General features: G+C 42.9%; 1 protein-coding gene across 12 annotated transcripts in view; it reads right to left on the bottom strand.

Annotated features, from left to right (window-relative positions):
• Window positions 1-479: 479 nt before the first annotated feature.
• Window positions 480-12,759, bottom strand: part of RASGRP3 (RAS guanyl releasing protein 3) — a 93,348-nt gene continuing 81,068 nt past the window's right edge. For 10 of the 12 annotated variants that reach the window (XM_006069507.3, XM_006069506.3, XM_006069508.3 and 7 more), the window contains 5 exons: window positions 12,304-12,451; window positions 6,976-7,012; window positions 4,668-4,793; window positions 3,965-4,329; window positions 480-2,436 (listed from right to left, as the gene is read on the bottom strand). In XM_006069507.3, the coding sequence (XP_006069569.1) occupies window positions 2,428-2,436; window positions 3,965-4,329; window positions 4,668-4,793; window positions 6,976-7,012; window positions 12,304-12,451 (685 nt within the window). In that variant the 3' untranslated portion in view covers window positions 480-2,427. Of the gene's footprint in view, window positions 2,437-3,964; window positions 4,437-4,667; window positions 4,794-6,975; window positions 7,013-12,303; window positions 12,452-12,759 lie in introns of those variants that run through there. The other 2 variants (XM_044925820.1, XM_025260866.2) reach the window with 2 other exon arrangements.

Genomic DNA, 12,759 nt, shown 5'->3' with positions numbered 1-12,759 from the left:
ACTCTTGTTTAGACAGATCTGGAAAAGCATCAATCCAGTTTGTACATCTTTCAATGAAGACTCAATTGCCATTTCTAATATTTCCTTTGTGTGTGTTTGCTCAAGTATGTCCCACTCTTTGTGACCCTTTGGACTGTAGCCCTCCAGGCTCCTCTGTCCGTGGGATTTTTCAGCAAGAATACTGGAGTGAGTTGCCATTTCCTCCTTCAGGGAATCTTCCTGACCCAGGGATCAAACCTGTGTCTCCTATGTCTCCTGCATTGCAGGTAGATTCTTTACCTGCTAAGCCATCAGGGAAGCCCGCTGGTATCTAATAATACTCACTGGTTTTGTTTTTGTTTTTGCCGCATGGCTTGAGTGGTCTCAATTCCCAACCAGGGATTAAACCTGGGCCATGGAAGCAGTGAAAGCACTGAATCCTAACCACTAGCCATGTATATATATAAACACACATATACAAAATAATTTATATACATATATACACACAAATATGCTTGTTTTATTATTTTTTTTGGTTTGTTTTTACTCCAGTTTCATTTAGTATCTTTGTCACAGGAAGGCTGATCATATAAAACTTTCCGTATATTTGAAATCTCAAAAATAACACAAACTAAATGGCAAGTAAAATAACTGCTTTGAGATGAAAAATAAGTCTTAATATTCCTTAACAAGACATACACACAAGAAAGTTTTCTTGTACTTAAATTGCCATTTTCTGTTATTAATTTTGATAACATGTATTTCATTGCATTTATGAATAGGAATAGAGAGTGCATATACATAGAACCAATGCTGAGAATGGCTGTTTGCTTTCTGAGGTGCTTGCAAATGGTGAGTTCTTATATTTTCTAGCTTAATCATGACCCCTCACCTAATAACTTTATTTAATTTGCATTATTTTTGCAAACTGATCTCTGGATCTGTTTGACCTGGTTAAGTCAGTTCTAGCAAATTTGAAACAGTATTTTCGAGAGCCACCTTGCCTTAACACGCACAGACTCTCATCTCCAAGGGGAGAGATGAAGGGTTGCTCCTCTTTGTGCATCTAACACAGGACCTGCCCAGAGCAGGTACTCAACAAGTGCTTCCTGAACAGAACTGTCCTCATTTACCTAATGGAAAGTGAGAAGAAAGGCATTTCTTTATTGAAGCGACTGCCCCCCAGAGAAACTCAGTCTTACATGGCTTGCTTCCAGATGCAGACCAGTGTGCCTCTGTGGATCCAGTTTCTGACTGGTCACTTGGTAGCAGGTCATTCTCCTCACCCCTAGGCTCAAACCCACCTCTATTTTTCAATATCTTGAACCAAGTGCTTTCTCCTAATTCATCATGTAAGAAACAGACCCGTGTCTAGTAATGCTGAGTCAAAGGAAGATATTCAAAATCCTGATACTTTAAAAGTTTAAATGAAATGTTAATCAGAGGCAGTTTGTGGTGATTTGCTTTCTATGTCTCTCTCTCTCTCTTTTTTTTAACCATGGATGGCAATTTCTTAGGAAGAACATGCCAGCTCTCTTTCACAACCAAATTTTTTTTTCTTTTTCAACAAACAAAAGTCTTAAAACTATTTTGAGGTTTTAAAAATTGCTGGTTGAGTTTTTAAAATATTTCAGTATGTGGTTGGAGGGATGGTTTGTTTTTCTCCTTAAGTTTATTCCCTAAAACTTGAATTTATTTTTAAAATTGCTATTGATACTTATTAATAGCAGTCTTAGGAAAGATGGCTAAACCTAGTCAGATGGGACAAGCATTTAGTGAATTTTTCCCCATGGCAATTATAAATATTAGGAGAGTTTTCATGGATGTATCTATCATGGCTACCTAGTGATGCAGAATTGGTAAGACATGTGATTATAAAAGTGTGGTTTGTTTCACTTTGTATGGTAAGAACAATGTAAACAGCTTCTCCTTGCAACAGATCATTATTAGAAGAACCACTGCATTCCAAGCCTAGAAGAGCTTCCTTGTCTCTCAATAAAATGTTAAGTCCTGGTCCCATCCAAAAAGCACCCAAAAAGACCATTAAATTGACTCCTCGTTAAACACCCCCCTCAGAAGTTTATAAAAACACTGAAGGAACATTCTCACAGAAAAGTAGTCTGAGTTTAGAGAATGAATATCAAGTACATGCCCAAAAGCTTCCATTTCACCCGTATATAAATGGCTCTAGAGAACGGAGAGGAAATCACCAACGACATAACACATCTCTCTGTGGCACCTCACTAGGAGCAGGGGAGGAGGAAATAAATAGTTCATAGGGTAAATCCTCTGGCCCATAGTTTCGTCATAGATCCCACAGCATCACAAGCCAGTGAATGTCCAGGGATCTTTTCAGATAACTTCCTGAGCGTTGGAGTGTTCTTCAGAGTTTCTTATCTTGCTCCTTCCAAATGCCAACACAATTGCCTTCAGTGTCCTCAGCTGAAGTCAGCCATCCTGCAACATGAATCAGAGCCTGCTGTACCAAGGGATCTCTCTTGGTAAAATAAAACTATCCCCAGAAAGCAATTTATCAGATAATTTTGAGGGAACATCACAAATGACCAGTATTTTCTGCTCTCATGATTTAGAGAGAATTAAAAGACCATGTAGTCCACCCAGCACATGGTGTAAATGTTCTTAAATTAGATTGTGGTGATGGTTGCAACTCTGTGAATAGACGAAAACCCACTGGATTACATACTTTAGATGGGGAAATGTTATAATATCTCAATAAAGCTGTTTTAGAAGTTATTGTTATAAGAGGGAAACAATGGCTCAGCAGGAACTTACAGTAAACTTCGTATGACTGACTACCATGTGTGGTATCCTTACTGTCTTCAATGAGGAAGGAATTTTGGTTAAAGGTCACTGACATTTTTCTCATCATAGATAACTATGGAGACTGTGCTGAGATCTGATGACAAGTGGAATGTGGAGGTCCAATCATAAGAATAAAGAGCATCGGCTTGATCCAGTAGGATCTCTGCCTAACCTAATATTCTGTTTGTGATTCAGTAGGGAGGCAATGGCTGCCTTCCATGACATTGCTTTAAAGGTTAGGAATATGACACCAATTTCCTCAAATCTTTTTCTTAATACACTATAGACTGTTGACTAATAAATTTATCTAAGTCCATCTTGAAACAATTTATATTTTCAGCTTATTGTAACATATTCCATATGCGTCCCAATTTGCTTTGGATGATTTGAGCATCATTTTTGTGTGGAGGCAAAGACTCTTATAGAATCCTGAAGCCCCCACAACCTCTGATATTCACCACCCTCTCCCCCATGATGCTGTCAAAAGCCTTTTTTTTTTTTTAAGTAAGGGCAAGAGTTTCCAATTCTCCGTCTGCAAACTTTTTTGCTTCCACTGCCTTCTCTGAGTGTGCGCCCTGATTCTAGTTGGAAAACTAAGCTGGTGGGTATAGTGAACTGATATATTGGATACACACAAGGGTCCCTGGACATCACATCAGTACACAGACAGGAAAGTCTTCAATGAGTTTTAGAACCCATTCAGTTCAGATGTGTGTGGTTTTTTTTTTTAAGATTTGTTTTTTTTGATGCAGACCATTTTCAAAGCCTATGTTGAATTTGTTATAATATTGTTTCCATTATGTTTGTTTTTTTGGCCAAGAGGCATGTGGGATCTTACCTCCCTGCCCAGGGATCAAACCCACATTCCCTGCATCGGAAGGTGAAATTCTAACCACTGGACCACCAGAAGTCCCTTGGTTCAGTTTTATACATGATGAAACTGAGGTCCAAGGAGAAGAGACCATTTGTCCAGAGTCACATAATTAGCCAACAGCAAGACTAAAAGTGGTATGTCTTTAAAAAAACAAAAGTGATATATCTTAATTCACAACCACTCTGCTTTCAAAACTACCAGGGTGCCTTGTGGATTCGCTATAACGCTCATCTCAGTCCCGTTCTGCTTCCCTCTTCTGATTTTATTTGTGGTTTGACCAGCACTGACCTCACCATCCTGTTTGGTCTCATCCATGTCTGCTTCATCCTGGTCAGGTTCGAACGTGGTGCCTCGGTCAACAACATCCACACCAGCCTGCACCCTGGGCTTTTCATTTTCCCACTTGGCAAAGCCTTTGTCTTTTGCTGCTTTGTCGTGGAACTTGGACTTCATTTTCGGGAAGGTGTGGGACCCTGCGTCCCCCCAGCCAGCCTCTGACCACACAGGCTCGGTCTGGGTGGCCTGGCTGGTGGTGGCCCGCTGCAGCCGCACAGAGATCTTGCCAGAGGAGCCTGTGACCAGTGTGATGGCTCTTCTGTCCAGGTCTCGGTGTCCAGCAGTGACACCAGGGAACTCAAACACCTCATCCTGCACTGGAAGAGGAAAGCTTACTGTGATTGTTGTGATTATTTGACCTCTGACTGCTTCATAGCAAACGGTCAAAGTGTTTGCAGACAACAGGAGTCCGAAGGGCAAGGTCCTAGAGGAACAGATCAGAAGCGGAGTGAAACTGGCCTCAGTTATTGAGACCTGAAAGCAGAGAGAGCATGCAGGGTTCAAGGGTTTTTAGCCACTGCTGCTCATCCTGAAGAAGACCTTTGTGTTTATAATAATGGCTCTGACCAGTTTTAGATCTAAAACCCACCCAAGGTGCAGGATTGGAAGGTGAACAGAGAGAAATCACAGTAGGAAAAAAAGTAGAGGACATTACCTGGGGGCAACGAGGGACTTCCAGGCAGTGACCCATGACTGCTGCCCAAGGAGGGTGCCCGGGCAAACCTCCTGCAGGCCAGAACCAGGAGGTCTTTGCACTGTTTATGACAGTTGGCTCCACAATCTGAAACAACCCAAAGCATCACAGGTGATTAGTGTGAACCTCGTGTGTTGGGTGCAGACCAGGTTTCCACGGTGGTCTTTGGGCTGTCAGGACTCCCCTCCCCCACCCTTGTTTCTGTGTTTAATCTCAGATCCACAGGGTGTGTCTAGGGGCAGTAAAAGGGCCAGCAGGACTCTCTTCCCTTCCTGGGGTTCCTAAAGTTCTCTTTTATTTGTTCTGTTGTTTCTTCTACACAGTTCATTAAAGTGCCAGGGAGCAACAAGCAGGGGCAGCCTGAGGGGAGGAGTTGCCTTTGTCCTCAAAACTAGTTGTAAATTACATGGGACTGGGGCTTTTCTCCAGACCGAGATCTGTCCCCATAAATGCACTCCCTGAGCCAGAATGTGGGTGAGAAGCCTCAGCGTCTACTCTCTCCCAGGACCTGCTGCTGCCTCTCATTATTAATAGCAAGGCATCCCTCCATTCAGGATTTGTCTGCATTTTCTATTCTTCTTCATGTCCCCAAACCTTTTCCAGAGCAAGTGATTTCATCTTTCACTTCCTTTCTTGGCACAGAAACAGAAAACAAGGTGGGCTTACACTCAATAAACATGTTTCACTGGCTGTGGCTTGGAAATGGCATGCAGCAACCCTGTGATCGTCCCATGAGATGCTTTAGTTAAGAAAGTAGATGTTAATTGCTACTTGGGGTAGAAAATTTGGGCCACTTTGGAAGATAACAGCACAATTATTTCCTAGGATGAGAGTTCTACATTCCTCTTAGAATCACTGGACAGATACGATCATTTTAAAGGGTATATTTCTCTCTCGCCACCAAAAAGGAGCTTTCTCATTATTTTCAAATCCGTTTCCCTCTAGATCAGTGGTCCCCAAACTTTTTGGCACCAGGGACCAGTTTCTTCATGGAAGACAATGTTTCCACAGACCAGGGGTAGGAAAGGTGGTTTGAGGATGATTCAAGCACATTACATATACCATACACTTTATTTGTAAGCTAATGCTGCCACTGATCTGACAGCAGGTACTGGTCTGCAGCCTGGGGACTCCAGTCCTAAGTGGTCCAGTTTCAAATGGTTTTGTAATGACATCATGGAAAGATCAAATTGTAATGATGTTTGGTCTGTTTTAATTAGACTTTTCACTCTACGTATCTTTAAGAGAAAATACCATATGAACAGAGATCTTAGGGTTTAATTGGTTTTCATATTCATAAAATTGTATGTGTGTGTGTGTGTGTCTATCTGTCTGTCTAGGGCATAAGGGGGAGAAACCAGTATCTTTGCTGCTTGAAATCAAGGAACAATTCAAGTTAGACTAAGACAACTGATTCAGAAAACTAAAGGGATTTTTTTTTTCCCCTGAGCACTAAAGGGTGACTCCCATAGAGGTTTAAGGAAGCTCCCTACTCTTTGTAAAATGAAAGCCAAATACTGAAAGACAGAGAAAAAAAGGCATCACAGGGAACATTATTAATCTGAAGGCATTCTGTGATTACAACATTTCCCTCTGTGGTTTTATTATATTTTTCAAGAGCATTATCAGATTCTTAAAAGAACCAGTATGAACAGTCTGCATAATACATATTACATAATATGTAAAATCTTTTATCTACAAGTAGCAACAAAAGTATCTATAATTTGTATTTATTAAATATATATTTATGCAATTGCTGTAAATTTCAATTAAATGGGGGGAGTATATGAACAAACTGATTGAAAAGGGCAAAGGTGTCTCCTCTTCTCTCATCGTCATCTGTGATTTAGTAGAGACAGGACTAGCTATGTGAGAGCCGAAAGAGATGTATATGTATTACAGAAATGTGCATGGGTTCTTTTTTTTTCCCTTGAAGGACAAAGTTCTTATATACAGTATTTCCACTGGGCTTGCTCTCCTCAGAATTCCCACCTTGAATGTGTGCTAATGATAAGCAGGACATCTTAGAGATAGGGGTTAGATGTGTGTGGGATGATAAGTGTAGTTTGCTTGGGATAAAATTCCAGCCTGGGCTGTCGGAAATGAACTGTCAGGGAGTCCTTTCCTGGGCACATTAACTCTTCAGTTGCCAGTAGCCCCAAAGCCTCTGGTTCTCCAATGCGGAAAGCTTTAAAGTTTCCATCAGACAATTATGACTTCTGCCCCAAAAGTCACATTTAAAATTTTTAACAAAATAACATTTACGTACCTTTGCATTTGTATCCTTGCTTGATTATGCCCCAGAGCTGTAACAAAAAGACAAAAGAATGTCAGGGAATTTGACAAGGCCACAGAGAAGGAAGTCCTGGGAAGCGTGATGACTGGTGGAGCACAAACAGGATGTAGCTGCTCCTGACACCCTTCCTGTCTGACTGAAGGACCCTCTCCCAGCCCACTCCAGCTGGAGCAATAACAGGAGTTTGGCTTCCGTTTTCTTTCTGGGAGCCAAACGGGAGCTGGGATGGGAAGCTGATACTGGTGAATTTATTGGACTCTGTTGTAATGCGCTCTCAGCAAAATTCACAGAAAGATTTTGTCCCTCTGCCTTTGGAAGCCCTAGATCCCTCTGCTTTTCTTTCCTTTTTTTTTTTTTTTTTTCAATTAGGGTATAGTTAGTTTACAACTCATAGTTATGCTTGTTTCTGCTGTACAGCAAAGTGAATCAGCTATATAATATATATACATATATCCCCTCCCTCTTGAGCCTTCCTCCTCATGCCATCCAACTAGGTCACCACAAAGCACCGAACTGAGGTCCCTGAGCTGTTCAGTAGGTCCCCACTAGCTGTATGTCTCACACATGGCCGTGCACACACATCTATTCCCAACCTTCCAATTCACACTGCTTTGGCGCCCCCTACAGGAAATTAAGGGCTTCCCGGGTAACTCAGCTGGTAAAAAATCCACCTACAATTTGGGAGGCCCCGGTTTGATTCCTGGGTGGGGAAGCTCCCCTGACAAAGGGATAGGCTACCCACTTCAGCATTCTTGGGATTCCCTGGTGGCTCAGGCGGTAAAGAATCCACCTGCAATGGGGAGGCCTGGGTTCTATCCTTGGGATGGAAGATCCCCCAGGGGAGAGCATGACAGCCCACTCCAGTATTGTTGCCTGGAGAATCCCCATAGACAGAGGAGCCTGGTGGGCTACAGTCCACAGGGTTACAAAGAGTGGGATGCGACTGAACGACTAGGCACAGCAAAGCACACAGCACAGGAAATTAAGCAACCCAAGCAAACCATCCTACTGAAGCATTTGAATTTTGCTTGGTTATTTTCTGAGAAGCATTTCTGCCTTGATGGAACACATAAGAGGAAAAGCTCTTGCATGTGTTCATGTCATTATTCTCTCCATGTGCCCAGTGTTTGGTCTGTGCCAGGGCTGTGCCAACCCAGGTAGAAGTAGGATGTAGGAAGCGACAAGGGAGTGTCTGCCCAGGCAGCTGAGGATTATCATCGTGGTGACAGTGTCCTCACAAGCCTCTGCCTCGCTGTAACCTCCGTGAAGAAGGGCACTTCCCACATTCTTTCTCAGGCCTCCTGCAGCACTTGCATATGGGAACCAGGGACTTCAGGAGCAGGGAACATGGATGAACTAAATGGGCTTAGCCCTAAAGTTGGAGAAACTCCATTCGTAACCTCTTCGTGGTTAGGCTGAGTGACTGATATCTACCTAACAAAATCATTTTGATAGAAACAGAGATGGTAGGGGCTATTGACACTGACGGGGGTGTTGTGCACAATGTGTTATAGGAGAACAATGCCCTGAGTGTGAGCATCATGGTCCTAGGAGAAGAGTAAGTGGCTGCTGATTCAAGGCGGTAGGAAGGTTGCTCCTTAGTCTCTTTCTGACAAGGAAATCCCACCAGTGGAGAGTGATTCCTTTGGGCCTTAAAAGTAATTTGTTCCTTCAGAAAACATTACAAATGTCTCTTGGGACAGGGTAACATTTTGCCCCGGAGACAGGAAGGATTATTAAGACAACTAACTGGAAGCAAGGCCTCAGGTGTCTCGGATGACTGGAAGAGGGATGGGGAGGTGTTACTGCAGAAAAGGAAGTGGGTAGGTAGGCCAATCACATCTGTCAGAGCTGTAAGGATCTTTATGATAATCAAGTTTTCTTCCCTTTTATAAAAGGTGAGTGTCATGATGCAGGAAGTCAAATAATTTGCAAGGTCCCACATCTGGGAAACTTTGTGGGTATGAGAAAATGTTTCCTCACAGAGCCCTTGGTCTTTGTAATAAAAATAACAGTGATAGCATTGAGTGAACTCTTGCTATGTAAAAGGCAGTTTCACAAAGTAACTGAGTAATGAGTAAGCTATGGGTAGCAATTCATTTAATGCTCACAATATCCCTGTGCTTAGTCGCTTGTCATGTCTAACTCTGCGACCCCATGGACTGTAGCCCTCCAGGGTCCTCTGTCCATGGGGATCCGCCAGGCCAGAACACTGGAGTGGATTGCCAAGCCCTCCTCCAGATCCTTATGAGATAGGTAATGATAATTTTCTCATTTTTATAGACGAGGAGACTGAGCTACAGAGAGGTGAAGTCACTTGACAAGATCTCATAGCTAATCAGTAGGGAAAGAAGAAGGTGAAGAATGTGTCACTTGAGGAAAGACAGGATGCCATGGATCCTGGGTGTTTTGCACTGATCTAGGACAAAAGAGGATAAGGTTTAAGAAGCATTTGATTATCTGGCTATAATCAAATAGCCAGCTATGTTATTAGCACAGCTGCAGAAACTGCCGAACTGCTGAAAAAGATAAAGTCAAGCATGAGACCCATGAGGAGGGTACGTCAGAGCATTGCTTTCTAATGCTTACTTAAGAACCAGGAGGCAGAAAGAGGCTCTGGGTCAGCATACAAGCCAAGGACAGGAGAGGATACTTCCCATAGCCCTTTGACTGTGAGATCGCAGGCTCTTGCAGGAGTGATTGTTTGTGGTGGAAGGAGCAGTGGACTGAGCATCAGGAGACCTGAATGTGAGTCATGATTCTGCTGCTCATGATCCATGTGACTTTAGGGAAGTCACTTAACTTCTCCAGAGTTCAAAGTAAGGGAATTAGCAAAACTCTTTCAGCTTTGGGATTCTAATTCTAAAATCAGTGTATTTCAAGCAGTATCTGTTTGCCTTCCTTACCCTCAAAATGGAATTTATTTTAAAAGTATGTGGTACAGGCACTAAAAAATATTTCCTTCTATTTCCCCATAATTCCCTTCAATGCCCATCTAGAACATGATATTTTATAAATCCCTTTGAAAACCAATGAGGTTTTTTGTTGTTGTTGCTTCATATGCCTGTGTAAAGATCAACTCATATTGTAGCAATGAAATTCAGTGTATTTTGGAAAGTAAAAATGGCTATTAAAACTGTAAATGAGTTCATTTCAATTAAACTCCAAAAGGATCAAGGCACACTAAAAAACGAAGAGAAGGATTTACTTTGAGCTCTGTGGCATGCAACGTCTGATATTTAATCATCACAACACGACAGGTAAGTCTTAACCCTATCTTACAAAGAGGAAAGTAGAGACTCCTAGATGATCAATAACTTGGTCAGGACATAGAGTTAAGGGCGGAATTGAGATTCAGGGTTCTGGACTCCAAGTCCAGAGCATTCTACCTGATCACAGCTGCTTCTAAAAACGAGTGCAGCAAATGCACTGTGATGAGTTGAGGAGGGGAGTGTGGAAGCTCCGAGAATCCTACCTTGTTGCTTCTACAGAACCTGTGCCTCCATGGAAGGGAGAGACACCCAGAAGCACTGGGGAGCAGAGATACGACCTTGAGATTTGATAAGCACCTACCAACTCTCACAGCATGCCAGGGTCAGAAGCCTCAACTTGACTTTTGGCTGAGCTAGGCCCTGGCCAAAGAAATTCCCTGGGCCTCCCTCTGCAGTAGAGAGTTGCACACAGTTCCATCCCACTCGAGCATTTTTCTGGTCTAGACACAGGCAAAAGTTCCTCTCAGAAGAGAGAAACATGAAAAAGGAGATGTATTTGTTTGATGAGCAAGTGGTCAGGTGACACAATCCCAGTGCCGTAGCCGGTAGGAGAACCTCTCTTTCCCTGGGGTGGGCGGAGAGAGCTGTCAGGCTGGCCTTGCCCCTTGACCATAGCAGCTGCTATGATCACATGGGGCCATCTTTGATGTAACCACTGCCTCTAATTTATCCATTCTCAGAGGGATGCTTGAATAGAAACTCCTGCCTTCGGCTCCTCAAAGCCAGTTATTCAAGAATGAAAGGGAGGGACTCCCCTGGTGGTCCAGTGGTAAAGACTCCCCTGGTGGTCCAGGGGATGAGGTTTCAATCCCTGATCAAGGAGCTAAGATCCCACATGACTCAGGGCAACTAAGCCTGCTCACTGCAACCACTGAGCCCATGCGGTACAACTAGAGAGAAGCCCACGTGTGGCGTGAAGTACTTGCCTGCTTCAGCTAAGATCTGACACAGACAAAAAGCAAATAAATATTCAACTATTTTTTAAAAAGAATGAAAGGGAAAAATATAATTTAGTGGGAGCTTATATGATATCAGCTATGAATTTCATATGGGTCCACAGCGGGACATGAAGCTAACAAAACTGAGTTGGCACCTGAACAAATGCCACTCACCTGGCTGCTGGGCTACCCTCGTGTAGGTACCACATTTTCTATCTTTTATTACTAGGATATCAACTAGAAGATGTTCAGAGCTCAAGGGTCTTTGATGAATACCAAGGCCAAACCTGATCTTAATTGCCAAAGAATCATCAAATGTGGGAAATGATGTATATAACCTTCCTTTATTGCAGTGGTGGAGGTAAACCAGAATACCTGCATTTAAGTCCCAGATCTAGTCATTATTGGCTGTGAAATCTGGGGAGAATTGGGCTATCCACCCTGGACCTCCCTCCCTTCACACACAAGTGGAGAGAGTGAAATGCCCACCTCGTGGGCTAGTTATGAGGATCAATTACACTAATGTCTCTAAATAGTTTATTCCTGTCAAATGCCAAGTAAATATTATTTATTATTATAACCACCTTATCTTTGAAAAGATTTCTTTCCTTTCTGAGCTATGAATTATTGAGCCATGTCATGATAGACTTCTAGTGATTGACACCATATAAAATAAGAACTGGGAGGAGCTGGCTATGAGAAATACCCCCACTTAGTTGTACCCACTTAGTGATGAATGCCAGGACTCACTGGGCAGAACCTTTCCCTGGCAGGTATGAACAGTCAAACTGCTCTCTCAAGTTAATAGGCCTCACCAACCTTCCCTGTCTTTGCCAGCCCTGAATTCCTAGAAAGAGTGTAGCTAAACCTGCTGCTGCTGCTGCTAAGTCACGTCAGTCATGACCGACTCTGTGTGACCCCATAGACGGCTGCAGATCTTGCTTTTAATCGAATGTTTCATTTCAGGGAGCCATCGTGGTGTACATGATCTAAGACAGACCATGGACTCTGATAGTGGACCATTTTCCCACATTCTCAGAATACTGCACAAATCACTACATACAAGTGAAAACACTGAAAAACAGACTTACAAATCCTGCACAGTGTTCACAGAAGGTTGGCTTGAGATAGGTCATCTCCTGAAAATTATGGACAAATCCTGGTCCCATTTTACAGTGTAGCTGGGACTTAGCTCTCAGGAAGTAAGCCATCATCTCATCCTTACTGATTAGGCCATCCCTGCGAAGAGAACCAAGAACAGAGGGCTCTTTAAACACACGCCACTCAGTAGTTCCCACACTTAAATCACTCGCCTCCCAAACCTTTGTACCAAAGCAGGTGGGAATATTCACTATCCTGTTCACATGTTCACATCCAAAAGGAGAGGACCTCAAAGGACAGCTTTCAGTCCCAAAGGCTTTCTTAGTAAGCAGAGCATGTGTGTGTGTGTGTGTATGGTGGGGGGGAGGGTGACTTGTGCACTGTAGCACAGAAAGTCTTCTTCATTACCAACAAGCTTCCAGAAGGGCATCTCCTTCCTAGCCTTT

Source organism: Bubalus bubalis, chromosome 12 (assembly GCF_019923935.1).
Source record: "Bubalus bubalis isolate 160015118507 breed Murrah chromosome 12, NDDB_SH_1, whole genome shotgun sequence".
NCBI classification, from domain to species: domain Eukaryota; kingdom Metazoa; phylum Chordata; class Mammalia; order Artiodactyla; family Bovidae; genus Bubalus; species Bubalus bubalis.
The sequence above is the reverse complement of the archived record's forward strand: the minus strand, read 5'-3'. Positions and strand labels throughout refer to the sequence as shown.